This window comes from Bufo bufo, chromosome 4, assembly GCF_905171765.1.
Source record: "Bufo bufo chromosome 4, aBufBuf1.1, whole genome shotgun sequence".
In the NCBI taxonomy this organism is placed as follows: domain Eukaryota; kingdom Metazoa; phylum Chordata; class Amphibia; order Anura; family Bufonidae; genus Bufo; species Bufo bufo.
Window position 1 is genome coordinate 54,555,705 of NC_053392.1, and position 20,762 is coordinate 54,576,466.

Below are 20,762 nucleotides of genomic sequence, written 5' to 3' on the forward strand. Positions count from 1 at the left end.
GTGGTTTAAGGAGACCCCTCCCTGGTCATGGTTAGGGATTGGTGGGTTTGAGTTAGTGGGAGGGGTTAAAAGGGATTCGAGGCAGGAGACAGGGGCCATTTTGTGTGCACTGACCCCCACCCACCCACCCCTGTGTTGGGAGAGGGATGAGGGGCTGTGCTCTTTGGGAAATAGCTGTCGGTATGGGATTTTGGGTTGTGTGTTGTTATGCATAATGAGGGTTCTATATAAAAAAAAAAAAAAAAAAGGAAAAGGCGAAGAATGAAGAAGGATGAAGAAAGAAGGTTATTGTCGCGGCGGCTTAGATTGGCGGTGGGAGGTCCTTGGAGTCGGTGGGTTATCAGAGGACGAGGATGGGAGGGCCCCACGGTGGGGGCTGGACTCCCATGGTTGCTTGGCGGCTGTGGCGCGATTGTTGGGGTGTGTCAACCGTGGTGCTTCCGAGCTAAGGTGCAACGGCTGGAGGTAAGGTTGGCCACCCCGGCATGGTTTCCAAGTTTTTCAGGGCTTCAAGGACCTCCCCCTGGGTTAGGTTAATGTTTATATATGTATGTTTGTTTAATAAAAGGCTGCTGTGGCCAATTTATCCATCCAGGTGTCGGTGTTTTTATTTGAAGGGAAGAAGGTTGGAGGAGAAGTAGAGGAGGGATGGTGTGGAGGGCAGCCTGAGAAGAGGGGGTCGAATGTAAGTAACCAGTACCCTGTCATGGTTTCCTGACATCTACTCTAGATATCTGGCTAAAAGTTTGTCAAAAACATATTTTTTTTTTTTGAATGTTTGTAAAAGACTATGGCATGAAGGATTGATGTAAACCAAAGTCTATCTACGTGGTACAGCACACATTGTATAAGGCTTGGGGCCATTAGTAAACCCAAGTCCTGGAGTAAGGTCCAGTTCTGCTCCTGGTGGTGAATGGAATATGAAATTTTGCAACAGTGACGTAAAGAAGATAAATAGCTCCATCTCAGCCAAGCTCTTTCCAATACAACTTCTTTTTCCTAGAAAGTAATACAAATAAATACAAGAATAAATAATGAAAATAATTTTTGCTTTGCTTTTTTAAACTTTTTTCTAATTTGGTTCCATTTCAACCAGGCATGCTATACCTGCAGCCCTCCAGCTGTTGCAAAACTACAACTCCCAGCATGCCCGAACAGCCTACAGCTATCAGCCTACAGAAGGGCATTGTGGGAGTTGTAGTTTTACAACAGCTGGAGGGCCGCAGGTTGAGCATGCCTGATCTAAACCAATGGGTCAAAAAGAAGCAATTCCACAGAAGTTTTTATAATTTTCTTTTTTTATTATCTGTGTTAATTATGATTGTAATTAATTGAACAGGTTGGTACTGATAAGAAACTATTCTAAGGCTACATTCACACGTCCGTGTTGTGTTGCGGACCCGCAAATCGGGGCCGCGCTCCGCAATTGCGGCTGCAGACAGCACACTGTGTGCTGTCCGCATCCATTCCGTCCCCATAGAGAATGAATGGGTCCGCACCCTTTCCGCAAAATTGCGGAAAGGATGCGGACCCATTTTGCGGACGTGTGAATGGACCCTAAGGTTGAGTTCACACTTTAGTTTTTTGGTCAGTTATTTCCATCAGTGATTGTGAGCCAAAACCAGGAGTGAAGCCTATTCAGGGATAAGGTATAATGGAAAGATCTGCACCTGTTCTGTGTTTCTGACTCGCACCTGGTTTTGACTCACAATAACTAATCAAAATAACCAATTGAATAACTGAAGCCTCATGCACACGACTGTGTGCCGGCAAGCCCTGTGCTGCGGCCGCAATTTGCACAGGCACAGACAGTAGGGCAGATGCATGCGGACGCCGACCCGTTCACTTGAATGGGGTCCGGAATCCACATCCGACGGTCCGCACCATAGAAAAGTAGTGCATGCACTACTTTTTTCCAGGGCGGAGGAACAGACAGAAACCCCACGGAAGCACTCCTTAGTGCTTCTGTAGGGTTCAGTACCTCCGTTCTGCACTGACCTTCCGGAATGGGTCCGCATCCGTGATGCCGGGTGCATACAGGCGGTTCCTGTGTATTGTGGACCTGCTGTTTACGGGCCGCAATACGGCCAAGGCTGGGCAATGGCCGTGTGCAAGAGGCCTAAGTCTGTAATAGTTATCAAGGCATTACATCCGTTAGTGCCCACACATGCCTTTGAATACTCCTGTCCTAACAATATTTTATAGTTTAATGATAAGTCTAAAGCAATACAGGGACCTGATCCCTCTGAAGCAAAAGTCAATTTTATTGAAGTTACCCAGTGAGAATGGTATGAAGGCATCTTTCTTTGTAAGTTTTCCATTGGAGTCAAGAAAATGTTCTGGATAAAATTCGTCTGGTTTCTCAAAGAACGCTTTATCTCTGAGAGCCGAATGAAGGAGCGTAATCACAGTTGTTCCCTGAAAGCAAAAATGAGCAAAAATAATAATAGTAAGACATTTTGGAATAGAATAATTTAAATCTAAGCATTATATTGTCAGTGTCCACAGAGTTAGTTCTGCTTAGCATTGTACAACCTATAGGCCACTGCCTTCCAGGTTCCTACCACCAATTACCCATTAGTCTCCTCACATTTTTTTCCAGACAGTCTAACCAGGGACTATGGCTGAAATGACCATACTGTAATTTGACTTTTGAAAAGCCTAAGAGGAAAAAAAAATGATAGAGCTACAGTACCTCTGGAATAAAATAGCCTCTAAATGTAAAGTCTTCAGTAACTGAACGGAAAGTAATTGGTGAGAGATCCGCAAATCTGAGAATTTCATGGATGACGGCATCTGTATACGGCATTTGTTTTCTATGCTCCATTTGAGGGCAGGCTGATCCGATCACTCGTTCAATTTCATTTTGCACTTTTTCTGTCAACGCATAGATGTATAAATATGTGCACCTTAAAATGCATGTTAACACATTTATATAATTTATGGAATTACACGGAGAATACTATCACATCCAGAGCACTCTGCATCCGTTGCTCTGGTCCGTGGCCCCGCAAAAATTATGAGTTCTGTCCTATTCTTGTCCGTTTTGCGGACAAGAATAGGCATTTCTATAATGAGCCTCCTGTTCCGTTCCGCAAATTGCGGAAGGCATATGGGCGGCATCCGTTTTTTGCGGATCTGCAATTTGCGGACCGCAAAAAATGGCATGGTCGTGTGAACAAGCCCTTACACCGAGAATACTATCAATCACTGATAACACCTCCCCATGTACAACTATTAGTGACTGACAGCTATCTGTATAGACACTTACACAGAGAATGCTATCAATCATTGATAGCACCTCCCAGTTTACAACTATCAGTGACTGACAGCTATTTCTGTATACACACTTACACAGAGAATGCTATGAATCTCTGATAACACCTTTCCCATCTACAGCTATCAGTGACTGACAGCTATCTCTGTATACACACTTACATAGAAAATGCTATCAATCACGGATAACCCCTCCCCATGTACAACTATTATTGACTGAAAGCTATCTCTGTATACACACTTACACAGATAACACTATGCATTATGGAAGCGCTCATTAGTACAGTAGGACCAGGGAGCGATGAATACAGCACTCCTTGTGATGGTTCTGTACTCACCACTCCCTGGTCTTCTGCTAACACCGCATGCTGTCCTGTGTCCTGCACACAGCGTGAGGACGCAGGCACACTCTGTGACTTAATGCTGTGTAATGTTGGGTCACAGAACAGCAAAGCAGGAAGAAAGCAGAATCTCAGGGAAGGTTGAGCCAACTGGAACAGGAGAGATGTTTTAATATTTTTTTTCCCTTTGATCTGTGGACTAATCTAAGGTCTGATTGGGGTCAAATTTACATTGGGGTCTGATCTGAGGTCTGATTGGGGATCAAATTTACATTAGGGGTCTGATCTAAAGACTGACTTATCATTGGGGCCCTGATCTGAGGTCTGATTGGCGGTCTGATTAACTTTGGGGTTCTGAGCTGGGGTCTAATTACCATTTGGGGTCTGAGTTTGGGACTAATTCACATTATGGGGTTTGGCTTGTGGTCTAATTAACATTGGGGGTCTGAGTTGAGGTCTAATTAATATTGGTAGTCTGGGCCAGGGTCTAATTACTGTAACATTGGGGGTCTGAGGTCTGGTCTGAGGTCTGATTAACATTGGGGGTCTGATCTGAAGTCAGATTGGGGGTCTAATTTACATTGATCTGAAATCTGATTGAGGGTCTAATTATCATTGATGGTCTGATTGGGGTCTGATTAAAATAGGGAGTCTGAGCTAGGGTCTAATTAACATTGGTTGTCTGAGCTGGGGTCTAATTAACATTGCAGGTCTGAGGTCTGATTAGAGGTCTGAGCTGAGGTCTAATTAACATTGGAGGCCTGATCTGAGGTTTGAATAACACTGGGGGTCTTATCTGAAGTCTGATGCTAAATTCCCCCCCCCCCCCTAATTTTCCTCCTCTAAAACATGCGTCTTATAGGACGAAAAATATGGTATATTTCTTACTCTGAATTTCCGGGTATTTCATCATGAGCAGAATAGCCCATCTCAGTGTGGTTGCCGTGGATTCCACTCCAGCTGAAAACATATCTACCATCAAACCAGTCAGATTATCATTGTGGTAATACTGTGTGGATTCTGGATTTCCCTGTAAAATAAGAGAAACATCACAAATACAGAATACTAAAGACCAGCATTTGACATGCAGCTCTTAATAGAAACCCTGGTGAAGGAAGATCCAACTAATTTATTAAGAGGTGCATGCCTATTAATAAATGTGTCACACATTTTCCTGCTTGTGTGCCGGAACAGAAATCTACTCCAGCCAAGAGATGAAGTACATTTCTGGTGTAATTTGCTCCAGCTTTCTGACACACATGTATATAAATGAAGAAGACCATGGGACTCCTGCCAAAGCCTGCCTCTTCCCACTCATACCGCACCGTCCTTTTGGAAAAGAGGTGAGGGCATCAGTAAAAGAAAAAGGTCGTACATTTTTATAAGAAACAACACTTGCACCAGAATTTATGACTTTTCTATGCCAGAAAAGTAGCCTAGATTGTGAGGGCATGAACCTTATTGTCTTCAAACTAGACTTTTTTAACTGGAATGTTCATTTATATAACAGGGAATAATCTATGGGTTTGCTCACTTTGGTTGGTTTGGTGTTTGCCGGCACCTTTTTCAAAAAGTAAGTATTAGGAACTAGAGATGTCCCGAACTATTCGCCGGCGAACAGTTCCCGGCGAACATCGCTTGTTCGCGTTCGCCGAGGACGGCGAACATATGCGATGTTGGGTCCGCCCCCTATACGTCATCATTGAGCAAACTTTGACCCTCTACCTCACAGTCAGCAGACACATTCCAGCCAATTAGCAGCATACCCTCCCTCCCAGACCCTCGCACCTCCTATCAAAAAGCAAGGACAGCATCCATCTTAGATTCCTTCGGAAGCTGCAGTGTTAGTGAGAGGAGGGACAGTGCAGCTGCTGCTGATTTAATAGGGAAATCGATAGTTAGGCTAGTGTATTCGGTGTCCACTCCAGTCCTCAAAGACTCATCTGATCTGCTGTAAGGACAGCGTCCTGACAGCACCCCAAAAAGCCCTTTTTAGGGCTAGTACATCAGTCTGCTTTATTTTTTTCATTGTAATCTAATTGCAGTTGCCTGCCAGCGTGTGTGTCAGGCCTACAGCGTGTACTGTGCCCACTACTGCCAGTGCCCAGTGCCACCACTCATATCTGGTGTCACAGTAGCTTGCATTAACCACTTCCCATCTGGGCCCTTTGCCCCCTTCCTGACCAGGCCAAATTTTGCAAAACGGACATATCTCACTTTATGTGGTAATAACTTTGGAACGCCTTTATTTATCCAAGTCATTCAGAGATTGTTTTCTCGTGACACATTGTACTTCATGATAGTCATAAATTTGAGTCAAAATATTTCACCTTTATTTATGAAAAAATCCCAAATTTACCCAAAAATTTAAAAAAATCGCAATTTTCTAAATTTCAATTTCTCTGCTTTTAAAACAGAAAGTGATACCTCATAAAATATTTATTATTTAACATTCCCCATATGTCTACTTTATGTTAGCATCATTTTGGAAATGTCATTTTATTTTTTTAGGACGTTAGAAGGCTTAGAAGTTTAGAAGCAATTCTTCAAATTTTTAAGAAAATTGCCAAAACCCACTTTATAAGGACCAGTTCAGGTCTGAAGTCACTTTGTGGGGCCTACATAGTGGATACCCCCATAAATGACCCCATTGTAGAAACTACACCCCTCAAGGTATTCAAAACCGATTTTACAAACTTTGTTAACCCTTTAGGCGTTCCACAAGAATTAAAGGAAAATGGAGATCAAATTTTTACATTTCACTTTTTTGGCAGATTTTCCATTTTAATCAATTTTTTTCTCTAACACATCGATGGTTAACAGCCAAACAAAACTCAATATTTATTACCCAGATTCTGCGGTTTACAGAAACACCCCACATGTGGTCGTAAACTGCTGTATGGGCACACGGCAGGGCGCAGAAGGAAAGGAACTCCACATGGTTTTTAGATGCCATGTCCCATTTGAAGCCCCCTGATGCACCCTTACAGTAGAAACTCCCAAGAAGTGACCCCATTTTGGAAACTAGGGGATAAGGTGCCAGTTTTATTAGTACTATTTTTGGGTACATATGATTTTTTGATCATTCAATATAACACTTTATGGGGCAAGGTGACCAAAAAATTGGTTGTTTTAGCACAGTTTCTATTTATTTATTTTTACAGCGTTCACCTTAGGGGTTCAGTCAAGTGACATTTTTATAGAGCAGATTGTTACGGACGTGGCGATACCTAATATGTATACTTTTTCTCATTTATTAAAGTTTTACACAATAATAGCATTTTTGAAACCAAAAAATTATGTTTTAATGTGTCCATGTTCTGAGAGCTATAGTTTTTTTATTTTTTGAGAGATTTTCTTATGTAGGGGCTCATTTTTTGCGAGATGAGGTGACGGTTTTATTGGTACCATTTTGTGGGACATACACGTTTTTGATCACTTGGTGTTGCACCTTTTGTGATGCAAGGTGACAAAAATTGCTTGTTTTGACACAGTTTTTTTTTTTTTTTTTTTACGGTGTTCACCCGAGGGGTTAGGTCATGTGATATTTTTATAGAGCTGGTTTTTACGGACGCGGCAATACCTAATATGTATACTTTTTTTTATTTGTTTCACTTTAACACAATAATAGCATTTTTGAAACCAAAAAAATGATGTTTTAGTGTCTCCATGTTCTAAGAGCTATAGTTTTTTTATTTTTTGAGAGATTTTCTTATGTAGGGGCTCATTTTTTGCGGGATGAGGTGACGGTTTTATTGGTACCATTTTGTGGGACATACGCGTTTTTGATCACTTGGTGTTGCACCTTTTGTGATGCAAGGTGACAAAAATTGCTTGTTTTGACACAGTTTTTTTAATTTATTTTTTACGGTGTTCATCCGAGGGGTTAGGTCATGTGATATTTTTATAGAGCTGGTTTTTACGGACGCGGCAATACTAAATATGTCTATTTTACTTTATTTTTTCAATTTTTAATTTTTTTTTTTATTCCTAACTTGGGAACTTTTTTTTTTTTTACATGTGAAACTTTATTTTATTTGATTTTTTCAACCCTTTATTTTTTTTTTTTTTTTTTACACTTTTCGTCCCCCATAAGGTCATACAAGACCTCTGGGGGACATTTGCTTCACTTTTTCTTTTTTTTTTCACAGTTGATTTCTCCTGTAACTGGGGCTGAGATAGTAGCCCCAGTTACAGGACAAATGCACCCCTATAGAGGCTGTACAGCAGCAATCCAGCGCTGTACAGCCTCAGTGCAGGGCTGATCGAGGTCTCTGAGAGACCTCACACAGCTCCTGCACTCTCCGGTCCCGGCGGTCACATGACCGCCGGGCCGGAACAGGAAGCGCAAAGCGCTTCCTGCTCTGCAGACACAGCGCTCGGTGAGCGCTGTGTCTGCAGCGATCGTGAAGGCAGGGACACCTGGGCACTGTCCCTGCCTTGTCTTAGGGTTGCCCTGCTGTCACTGACAGCGGGCAACCCGATCAGCAGCTGCACGATTAGCGTGCAGCTGCTATTTCTGACAGGACGTTTTAAAACGTGCTGTCAGAAATAGACATAGAAACATAGAAACATAGAATGTGTCGGCAGATAAGAACCATTTGGCCCATCTAGTCTGCCCAATATACTGAATACTATGGATAGCCCCCGGCCCTATCTTATATGAAGGATGGCCTTATGCCTATCCCATGCATGCTTAAACCCCTTCACTGTATTTGCAGCTACCACTTCTGCAGGAAGGCTATTCCATGCATCCACTACTCTCTCAGTAAAGTAATACTTCCATATATTACTTTTAAACCTTTGCCCCTCTAATTTAAAACTGTGTCCTCTTGTGGTAGTTTTTCTTCTTTTAAATATGCTCTCTTCCTTTACCGAGTTGATTCCCTTTATGTATTTAAAAGTTTCTATCATATCCCCTCTGTCTCTTCTTTCTTCCAAGCTATACATATTAAGGTCCTTTAACCTTTCCTGGTAAGTTTTATCCTGCAATCCATGTACTAGTTTAGTAGCTCTTCTCTGAACTCTCTCTAGAGTATCTATATCCTTCTGGAGATATGGCCTCCAGTACTGCGCACAATACTCCAAGTGAGGTCTCACCAGTGTTCTGTACAGCGGCATAAGCACTTCACTCTTTCTACTGCTTATACCTCTCCCTATACATCCAAGCATTCTGCTGGCATTTCGTGCTGCTCTATTACATTGTCTTCCCACCTTTAAGTCTTCTGAAATAATTACTCCTAAATCCCTTTCCTCAGATACTGAGGTCAGGACTGTGTCAAATATTCTATATTCTGCCCTTGGGTTTTTAGGCCCCAGGTGCATTATCTTGCACTTATCCACATTAAATTTCAGTTTCCAGAGTTCTGACCATTCTTCTAGTTTTCCTAAATCCTTTTCCATTTGGCGTTTCCCTCCAGGAACATCAACCCTGTTACATATCTTTGTGTCATCAGCAAAAAGACAAACCTTACCAGCGAGGACTTTTGCAATATCACTTATGAAGATATTAAACAAAATCGGTCCCAGTACAGATCCCTGTGGAACCCCACTGGTAACATTACCTTGTTTTGAATGTTCTCCATTGACTACAACCCTCTGTTGTCTGTCACTCAGCCACTGCCTAATCCACTCAACAATATGGGAGTCCATGCTCAATGACTGCAGTTTATTGATAAGTCTTCTATGTGGGACAGTGTCAAAAGCCTTACTAAAATCTAGATATGCGATGTCTACTGCACCTCCACCGTCTATTATTTTATTCACCCAGTCAAAAAAATCTATAAGATTTGTTTGACATGATCTCCCTGAAGTAAACCCATGTTGTTTTTCATCTTGCAATCCATGGGATTTTAGATGTTCCACAATCCTATCCTTTAATAGGGTTTCCATTAATTTGCCTACTATTGATGTCAGACTCACTGGTCTATAGTTGCTCGATTCCTCCCTACTACCTTTCTTGTGAATGGGCACGACATTAGCCAATTTCCAATCTTCCGGGACGACTCCTGTTACTAATGATTGGTTAAATAAATCTGTTAACGGTTTTGCCAGCTCACCACTAAGCTCTTTTAATAATTTTGGGTGTATCTCATCAGGCCCCTGTGACTTATCTGTCTTCACCTTAGACAGCAAACTTAGAACATCTTCCTCTGTAAAGATACATGCATCAAACGATTTAATAGTCATTCTTTCTAGTGGAGGTCCTTCTCCTTTTTCTTTTGTAAAAACTGAACAGAAGTATTCATTAAGGCAGTCGGCTAGCCCTTTATTCTCTTCTACATACCTTCCGTCCTTTGTTTTTAATTTAGTTATTCCTTGTTTTAATTTCCTTTTTTCATTTATATATCTGAAGAATGTCTTATCCCCTTTTTTCATAGACTGAGCTAGTTTTTCTTCTGCCTGCGCTTTAGAAGTTCTTATAACTTGCTTGGCCTCTCTCTGCCTAATCTTGTAGATTTCCTTATCTTCATTGCTCTGGGTTTTTTTATAATTACAAAATGCTAGCTTTTTATTTTTAATGATTTGGGCCACTTCTGCTGAGTACCACATTGGTCTCCTCCTTTTTTTGCTTTTACTGACGAGTCTAATGCAATTTTCTGTTGCCTTCAATAATGCACCTTTTAAGTAGTCCCATTTCTCCTGGACTCCATGTAATCCGTTCCAGTCTGATAAGGACTCATTTATGACTAATTTCATTTTTGAAAAGTCTGTTTTTCTAAAATCTAAAACTTTTGTTTTTGTGTGGTGGGACTCTTTCACAGTTCTTATATTAAACCACACTGACTGGTGATCACTAGATCCCAAGGTTTCGCCTACAATGACATCATATACCGAATCCCCGTTTGTGAATACCAAATCCAAAATGGCCTCCCTCCGGGTTGGCTCCTCAACCACTTGTTGTAGAGATAACCCCAGTAGGGAATTTAGAATATCTGTACTCCTGGTAGAACTTGCTATTTTGGTTTTCCAGTTTATATCTGGAAGATTGAAATCTCCCATAATGATAACTTCTCCTTTCATTGTCATTTTAGCTATTTCTTCAACTAGTAGATCATCTAGTTCTTTAACTTGACCAGGTGGTCTATATATCACACCTACACGAGTTACTGCATGGTTAGCAAACTGCAACGTAACCCAAACTGACTCTATGTTGGCCTCACCAACTTGTATTAGATTAGATTTAATGCTATCCTTCACATACAGGGCCACTCCTCCTCCTTTCTTGCCTTCTCTGTCTCTTCTGTATAAAGAGTACCCTGGTATGGTTATGTCCCAGTCATTTCTTTCATTAAACCATGTCTCCGTAACAGCCACTAAATCTACATTCTCAGATGCCATTATTGACCCAAGTTCATTGATTTTTTTACCTAAACTGCGAGCATTTGTAGACAGGACTCTGAGCTTATCATTTCTTAACCTCAGTGCTTCTGGCCTGTTCTGGCATTGTTTCGGGGGGCAATTGGACTCTTTTATTTTCACTCTTTTGCCCCCCCCTTCCTAGTTTAAATACTCTTTCGCAAATTCTTGGAGTTGTTCACTAAGTACATTTGTTCCTTTGAGAGAAAGATGCAAACCATCTTTTTTGTACAGTTCCTTTCTATTCCAAGTAGAGCTATCATGAGAAACAAAGCCAAATCCTTGCTCTTGACACCATTTACCAAGCCATATGTTGAACTCCTTTATGCGCCTCTGCCTATCATTCTGAACATTATGCACAGGCAGAACTTCAGAAAATGAAATGGTGGATGCAAAATCCTGTACGTCATTACCAAGTGTGATAAAAGATTTTTTCACCTCTGACACTTCATTGCAAGCCAGGTCATTTGTCCCTAGATGGACAAGAACATCCACGTCCCCTTCCTGCTTTGCTTGCTTAACAATATTAATAATACGTCTATCTCTTCTAGCAGTAGCCCCAGGGAGACATCTCACAAAACCATTTTCTTTAAGCTCCACACTTCTTATGATTGAATCACCCAGCAACAGCTGCATCCTTTGAGACTTCACTTTATCTTTTTTGTTGCATACATTAGACATAGGAGTCGATGGTTTCTCACCCTCTGTGCTTGAGTCCATATCCATGTTGTCCTTACATTCTGAGAGTGCTGCAAATGAATTATGGAGAACCACCGACTGTGGGACATGTCTTCTATCCACCACTCTAAGACTTCCAGAACCTACATTAACCCATCTGCCATTTCTGGGGGTCCTCTGTGGCAGTGGCATTGCAGCAGTCCTAGCTGGAGTTTGTTTAACAGATAATTTAAATATTTCAGCTTTCAAAAATGCAATTTCCTGCTGCAGTAAGGAGAACTGTCTACAGATCTGACAGCATCCGAATCTCCAAAGAGTGGAACATGAAATAAATGCACAACAATTCCTGCACTGAACCAAGTCTGCCATTTTAAAGAGGAGAAAAAAATAAAAAAATAAATTTGTAACTTTAAATCAAACAAATCTTACCTTTTTTTTTTTGTATTGTTTCCACCTTCCAGCCTACCTCCTGACTATCTCCTGCAATATCTCTTCACTGTACTTAATGTAGTACTTGAAGCTAGTACTTTCAGCTAATGAATTAGGCCAGCTAATGAGTCTGTCTCTATATATACACACACTCCTTCCCAAACTCCTCCCCCAGCAACAAATGTAACACCTTAGTGAGCTAGGCTCATTAGCAAACGCACAATAGCAAACAGCTGACCGAATTCCTTACCTCTTCTCAAGCAATGATCAGCAAAAACAACACAGATGAGCCAGTTGGAGACTCTAAGCCAATCTCTTGCAGTATCTCTTGAATCTCTTCAGTCTGCTGCAATATCTCTTTACTAGTACTTAATGTAGTACTTGAAGCTAGTACTTTCAGCTAATGAATTAGGCCAGCTAATGAGTCTGTCTCTATATATACACACACTCCTTCCCAAACTCCTCCCCCAGCAACAAATGTAACACCTTAGTGAGCTAGGCTCATTAGCAAACGCACAATAGCAAACAGCTGACCGAATTCCTTACCTCTTCTCAATCAATGATCAGCAAAAACAACACAGATGAGCCAGTTGGAGACTCTAAGCCAATCTCTTGCAGTATCTCTTGAATCTCTTCAGTCTGCTGCAATATCTCTTCACTGTACTTAATGTAGTACTTGAAGCTAGTACTTTCAGCTAATGAATTAGGCCAGCTAATGAGTCTGTCTCTATATATACACACACTCCTTCCCAAACTCCTCCCCCAGCAACAAATGTAACACCTTAGTGAGCTAGGCTCATTAGCAAACGCACAATAGCAAACAGCTGACCGAATTCCTTACCTCTTCTCAAGCAATGATCAGCAAAAACAACACAGATGAGCCAGTTGGAGACTCTAAGCCAATCTCTTGCAGTATCTCTTGAATCTCTTCAGTCTGCTGCAATATCTCTTTACTAGTACTTAATGTAGTACTTGAAGCTAGTACTTTCAGCTAATGAATTAGGCCAGCTAATGAGTCTGTCTCTATATATACACACACTCCTTCCCAAACTCCTCCCCCAGCAACAAATGTAACACCTTAGTGAGCTAGGCTCATTAGCAAACGCACAATAGCAAACAGCTGACCGAATTCCTTACCTCTTCTCAATCAATGATCAGCAAAAACAACACAGATGAGCCAGTTGGAGACTCTAAGCCAATCTCTTGCAGTATCTCTTGAATCTCTTCAGTCTGCTGCAATATCTCTTTACTAGTACTTAATGTAGTACTTGAAGCTAGTACTTTCAGCTAATGAATTAGGCCAGCTAATGAGTCTGTCTCTATATATACACACACTCCTTCCCAAACTCCTCCCCCAGCAACAAATGTAACACCTTAGTGAGCTAGGCTCATTAGCAAACGCACAATAGCAAACAGCTGACCGAATTCCTTACCTCTTCTCAAGCAATGATCAGCAAAAAAAAAAAAAAAAAACGTCCACCCATAGACGTCCACCCATAGGACGTTTATATCCTATGGGCGGACGTGAGGCGGTTAAAAAAAACAAAAAAAAACTTTTTTCACTGTAATCTAATTGCAGTTGCCTGCAAGCGTGTGTGTCAGGCCTACAGCATGTACTATGCCCACTACTGCCAGTGCCCAGTGCCACCACTCATATCTGGTGTCACAGTATCTTGCATAAAAAAAAAAAAAAATAATTTCACTGTAATCTAATTGCAGTTGCCTGCAAGCGTGTGTCAGGCCTACAGCGTGTACTGTGCCCACTACTGCCAGTGCCCAGTGCCACCACTCATATCTGGTGTTACAGTAGCTTGCATTAAAAAAAATATATATATACTTTTTTCACTGTAATCTAATTGCAGTTGCCTGCCAGCGTGTGTGTCAGGCCTACAGCGTGTACTGTGCCCACTACTGCCAGTGCCCAGTGCTCATATCTGGTGTCACAGTAGCTGTTTTTTTTCACTGTAAGATAATTGCAGTTGCCTGCAAGCGTGTGTCAGGTCTACAGCGTGTACTGTGCCCACTACTGCCAGTGCCCAGTGCCACACTCATATCTGGTGTCACAGTAGCTTGCATTTAAAAAATAAATAAAAATTTCTTCACTTTAATCTAATTGCAGTTGCCTGCAAGCGTGTGTGTCAGGCCTACAGCGTGTACTGTGCCCACTACTGCCAGTGCCCAGTGCTACCAGACATATCTGGTGTCACAGTAGCGTGCATTTAAAAAAACAATTTTTTTTTTCACTGTAATATAATTACAGTTGCCTGCAAGCGTGTGTGTCAGGCCTACAGCGTGTACTGTGCCCACTACTGCCAGTGCCCAGTTGCACCTCTCATATGTGGTGTCACAGTAGCTTGCACGCATAGTACAACTAATCAAAAAAAAAACGACAGGCAGAGGCAGGCCACCCGCAGGGGTCGTCGTGGTGCTGTGAATTCCTTTGGCCCTAGAATAATGCCCAGTGTTCAGAGGCCACATACCCTGAACTCGAAAAGTTCTGAGGACATAGTTGACTGGCTTACACAGGACACCCACAGCTTCCGCTCGGAAACCTTGACGCACCATCCTCCTCCAGCTCAGCTTCGGGCACCTCTCAAGTTACCACTTGCCCGCCTGCCGCCACCACCAACACTAGCACCACAGCTGCTTCACTTGAACTGTCAGAGGAGTTATTTGCACATCAGTTGGAAGAAATGAGTGATGCTCAACCATTATTGCCAGAGGATGTAGATAACAGGGATATGTCTCAGTCAGGCAGCATTGCACACATGGACGTACAGTGTGATGATGATGATGTTGTACCCGCTGCTGCTTCCTTTGCTGAGTTGTCAGATGCAAGTGAAGCGGTTGATGATGACGATGTGTCCGTGGATGTCACGTGGGTGCCCGCTCGAAGAGAAGAAGAACAGGGGGAAAGTTCAGATGGGGAGACAGAGAGGAGGAGGAGATGAGTTGGAAGCAGGGGGAGGTCGTCGCAAGGAGCTAGTGGCACAGTCAGACAGCATGTATCGGCACCCAGGGTCAGCCAGACAGCACGCCACTCAACGCATGCTGTTGCCACCACCATAATGCCGTCATTGCAAAGCTCAGCAGTGTGGCATTTTTTTGGTGTGTCTGCCTCTGATAACAGCGATGCCATTTGCAACCTGTGCCAAAAGAAACTGAGTCGTGGGAAGTCCAACACCCACCTAGGTACAACTGCTTTGCGAAGGCACATGATCTCAGATCACAAACGCCTATGGGATCAACACATGATGAGTACAAGCAGCACACAAACTCAAAGCCACCATCCTCCTCCTGGTCCAGCATGTCTCAGCCACGTCAACCACTGCTGTCCTCCTTGCCCCCTCTCAAACATCCGCCACTCCGCCTCACCTTCAGCAGTTCCTGCTCATCTGCCTACAGTCAGGTGTCTGTCAAGGAAATGTTTGAGCGTAAGAAGCCAATGTCACAGAGTCACCCCCTTGCCCGGCGTCTGACAGCTGGCTTGTCGGAACTCTTAGCCCGCCAGCTTTTACCATACAAGCTGGTGGAGTCTGAGGCCTTCAAAAAATTTGTAGCTATTGGGATACCGCAGTGGAAGGTACCCGGCCGAAATTTCTTTTCACTAAATGCAATCCCAAACCTGTACTCTATTGTGGAAAAGGAAATCATGGCATGTCTGGCACACAGTGTTGGGGCAAGGGTCCATCTGACCACTGATACCTGGTCTGCAAAGCACAGTCAGGGCAGGTATATCACGTACACTGCGCATTGGGTAAACCTGCTGACGGCTGCCAAGCATGGAATGCGTGGCTTTGCAGAGGAGTTGGTGACACCGCCACGACTTGCAGGCAGGCATGCTGCCACCTCCTCTACTTCTCCTACTCCCTCCTCTTCGCTAACCTCCTCGGCTGAGTCCTCTTCTGCTGCTGCGTCTTGCTCCACATCAACTGCACCCCCCCAGCTCCCCAGGGGCTATTCCACATCCCGGATACGACAGTGTCACACCGTCTCGGGGTTGACTTGCCTGAAAGCGGAGAGTCACACCGGACCAGCACTCCTGTCCGCCCTGAACGCACAGGTGGATCAGTGGCTGACTCCGCACCAACTGGAGATCGGCAAAGTGGTGTGTGACAACGGAAGCAATTTGTTGGCGGCATTGAATTTGGGCAAGTTGACACATGTGCCGTGCATGGCACATGTGTTGAATCTGATCGTACAACGCTTTGTGCATAAGTACGCAGGCTTACAGGATGTCCTGAAGCAGGCCAGGATGGTGTGTGGCCATTTCAGGCATTCCTACACGGCCATGGCCCACTTTTCAGATATTCAGCGACGAAACAACATGCCAGTGAGGCGCTTGATTTGCGACAGCCCGACACGTTGGAATTCAACACTCCTAATGTTCGACCGCCTGCTCCAACAAGAAAAAGCCGTCAACGAGTATTTGCATGACCGGGGTGCTAGGACAGCCTCTGCGGAGCTGGGTATTTTTTTGCCACGTTACTGGACGCTCATGCGCAATGCCTGTAGGCTCATGCATCCTTTTGAGGAGGTGACAAACCTAGTCAGTCGCACCGAAGGCACCATCAGCGACCTCATCCCATTTGTTTTCTTCCTGGAGCGTGCCCTGCGAAGAGTGCTGGATCAGGCCGTTGATGAGCGTGAAGAGGAAGAGTTGTGGTCATCATCACTACCAGAAACAGCCTTATCAGCATCGCTTGCTGGACCTGTAGCAACGCTGGAAGAGGAGTCTGAGGAAGAGGAGTCAGAGGGGGAATGTGGCTTTGAGGAGGAGGACGACCAACCACGTTGTCACCTATCTGGTACCCGTGGTGTTGTACGTGGCTGGGGGGAAGAACAGACCTTCAATGACATCAGTGAGGACGAGGAACGGGACATGAGTAGCTCAGCATCCAACCTTTTGCAAATGGGGTCTTTCATGCTGTCATGCCTGTTGAGGGACCCTCGTATAAAACAAGTAAAAAAAATATGCTTTAGGCCTCATGCACACGATCGTATTTGAGTTAGATCGTGAAACTCAGATCCGACAGTATATTCTAACACAGAGGCGTTCCCATGGTGATGGGGACGCTTCAGGTTAGAATATACTAAAAGAACTGTGTACATGACTGCCCCCTGCAGACCCCCCCTCCCTCCCCCCTGTATTTAACCCATTAGTGGCTAGTGCGGCCGGCCCCACCTCCCTCCCTTGTATTTAACACATTGATGGCCAGTGCAGCCGGCCCCCCCTCCCTCCCTTGTATTTAACACATTGGTGGCCAGTGCGGCCGCCCCCCCCCCCTCCCCCCCTAATTAAAATGACCGACCCCCCATCATTGGTGGCAGCGGAGAGTTGCGATCGGAGTCCCAGTTTAATCGCTGGGACTCCGATCGGTAACCATGGCAACCAGGACGCTACTGCAGTCCTGGCTGCCATGGTTACTTAGCAATTTTATAAGCATTATACTTATCTGCGATGTTTGTGACTGGCCGGGCGCTCCTCCTACTGGTAAGTGAAAGGTCTGTGCTATAAGCAATGCGCCGCACAGACCTTTCACTTACCAGTAGGAGGAGCGCCCGGCCGGTCACAGACATCGCAGATAAGTATAATGCTTCTAAAATTGCTAAGTAACCATGGCAGCCAGGACTGCAGTAGCGTCTTGGCGGCCATGGTAACCGATCGGAGCCCCAGCGATTAAACTGGGACTCCGATCGGAACTCTCCACTGCCACCAATGTGGGGGTCGGTCATTTTAATTAGGGGGGGAGGGAGGGAGGGGGGGCCGGCCGCACTGGCCACCAATGTGTTAAATACAAGGGTGGGAGGGAGGGGGGGAAGGCCGCACTGGCCACCAATGTTTTAAATACAAGGGAGGGAGGGGGGGCGGCCGCACTGGCCACCAATGTGTTAAATACAAGGGAGGGGGGGCCGGCCGCACTGGCCACCAATGAGTGAAATACAGGGGAGGGAGGGGGCTCCGCACTGGCCACCAATGAGTTAAATACAGGGGGGGAGGGGGGGGTCTGCCCCCCAACGCCTCTGTGTTAGAATATACTGTCGGATCTGAGTTTTCACAAAGTGAAAAATCAGATCTAAAAAGCTTTTATGCAGATGGATCAGCAGCCTACGGACAAGGATAACGGACGCAGATGGCAATCTTGTGTGCATCCGTGTTTTTTCACGGACCCATTGACTTGAATGGGTCCGTGAACCGTTGTCCATCAAAAAAATAGGACAGGTCATATTTTTTTGATGGACAGGAAACAGATCACGAATGCGGCTGCAAAACGGTGCATTTTCCGATTTTTCCACAGACCCATTGAAAGTCAATGGGTCAGCGAAAAAAAATGGAAAACGGAACAACGGCGGCGGATGCACACAACGGTCGTGTGCATGAGGCCTTACACAGCGTATAAGGGTGATGTCACAGCACAACGGGAATCTAACAGGGGAAGAGGTGAAAGTAATCCTCCTCCTACCACGACCACGCCGGCAATGACAGGACGCTTTACAGATGTGTTGTTGATGGAGGACATGCAGAGCTTTTTAAGTCCTACGCATCGCCACAGCCCTTCGGGGTTCTCCCTCAGAGAATGACTCCTCCGACAGGTAGCAGACTACCTCGCCTTAACTGCAGATATCGACACTCTGAGGAGCGATGAACACCTTGACTAATGGGTGTGCCGGCATGACCTGTGGCCTGAGCTATCCCAATTTGCGATAGAACTTCTGGCCTTCCCTGCTTCAAGTGTCCTGTCAGAAAGGACCTTTAACGCAGCAGGAGGTATTGTCACTGAGAAGAGAAGTCGCCTAGGTCAAAAAAGTCTAGATTACCTCACCTTTATTAAGATGAATGAGGCATGGATCCCGAAGGGACTGACAGTGGGGGATGCATTTGCCTAAGAAAGGCCTGATGAGATGCCTTGGGCTATAAAATGGTCCACACGCTGCTGTATTTAATCTCTGCATGCCGTATGACTTGCGTGACTTCTCCGCCACCAACTAGGGTTCAAGCCGCAATGTTTTAGTGCACTTTCTGCCTGGAAAACATAAATTTTTCCGGCCGCTGCTACAGCAAAGAGTTGTCAATAGTTGACACACTCATGACATAAATTTTATTCCTCTATGCGTCAATCTTGGTGTAGTGATGACTGTGCTCGTGCGCACGTTTGAGAGATTGCAATCGATGGCAATCGAAAGGTCTGTGCGGCGCATGGCTGCAACATTACCTAATTTTTCAGGCATGGGTACATGCCTAATTTTTCTGGTGCTGCACTGTGGCTGCAAAAACAAAACAACAAAAAAAAGGCACATACATGTGTCAATCCCCCTTCGTGATCGTTACCTTGTTGTGGTGAAGGGGCTTGCGTATCACAATGAAGCGATCACCTCTATGAGTGTGTTGGCAATGGCAATGTTGGCACACCCCAGATGATAAGGTCGTTGCTTCATTGTGAACAGACCAAAAGCGATCGGCTGGATAATTTTGCATAGAAAAAACATTAATTTTCTTTGTGATCATCTAAGGTGATCATTAAAGCCTACTAGGCCAACAATGGGCCCACACTGCAGAATCATTGTTTTTTGGGTCACTTAACTGTCACTGAACTACCTCAGCACGACCATAGGCTTTGAAAAACCGCCATCGATTGCAATCTCCCAAACGTGCGCACGAGCACAGTCATCACTACATCAAGATTGCCGCATAGAGGAATAAAATTTATGTCATGAGTGTGTCAACTATTGACAACTCTTTCCGGTTGTCTAAACTCTATTCCATACACGTCCCCTGATAGGGGACGTAACAGGGATTAAACTGATAGGAATAGTACTACTTAACATACCACTTATATTGGGATTGCATAGTACATTGCACGGCGCACGCGCAGTGCCCCAAATTGGAAGTAAGAGGACCAACCAAGCATCTTTTTCCATCTCCCAGTTCCTAAAATCTATTCCATACACGTCCCCTGATAGGGGATGTAACAGGGATTAAACTGATAGGAATAGTACTACTTAACATACCACTCATATCTGGTAGCACAATAAATTGCACGGCGCATGCACAGTGCCCCAAATTGGAAGTAAGAGGACCGACCAAGCACCTTTTTCTATCTCCCGGTTCCTAAAATCGATTCCATACACCGGCCCCTGATAGGGGACGTAACAGGGATTAAACTGATAGGAATAGTACTACTTAACATACCACTCATATCTGATAGCACAGTAAATTGCACGGCGCACGCGCAGTGCTCGAAGTTGGAAGTAAGAGGACCGACCAAGCATCTTTTTCCATCTTCCGATTCCTAAAATCTTTTCCATACACGTCCCCTGATAGGGGACGTAACAGGGATTAAACTGATAGGAATAGTACTACTTAAACACACCACTCATATCTGGTAGCACAGTAAATTGCACGGCACACACACAGTGCCCCAAATTGGAAGTAAGAGGACCGACCAAGCATCTTTTTCCATCTCCCGGTTCCTAAAATCGATTCCATACACCGGCCCCTGATAGGGGACGTACCAGGGATTAAACTGATAGGAATAGTACTACTTAACATACCACTCATATCGGGTAGCACAGTACATTGCACGCGCGGTGCCCCAAATTGGAAGTAAGAGAACCGACCAAGCATCTTTTTCCATCTCCCGGTTCCTAAAATCTATTCTATACACCACACCGGCCCCT

At 44.3% G+C, this 20,762-nt stretch overlaps 1 protein-coding gene across 1 annotated transcript in view; it reads right to left on the reverse strand.

The window, feature by feature from the left end:
* Positions 1-709: 709 nt before the first annotated feature.
* The window catches only part of LOC120997248 (cytochrome P450 2K6-like), a 120,032-nt gene continuing 99,979 nt past the window's right edge, over positions 710-20,762 (reverse strand). The window contains exons 6-9 of the mRNA XM_040427253.1: positions 4,506-4,647; positions 2,696-2,877; positions 2,277-2,418; positions 710-999 (exon numbers count right to left, since the gene is read on the reverse strand). Coding sequence (XP_040283187.1) covers positions 821-999; positions 2,277-2,418; positions 2,696-2,877; positions 4,506-4,647 — 645 coding nt within the window. The 3' untranslated portion in view covers positions 710-820. The remainder of the gene's footprint in view (positions 1,000-2,276; positions 2,419-2,695; positions 2,878-4,505; positions 4,648-20,762) is intronic.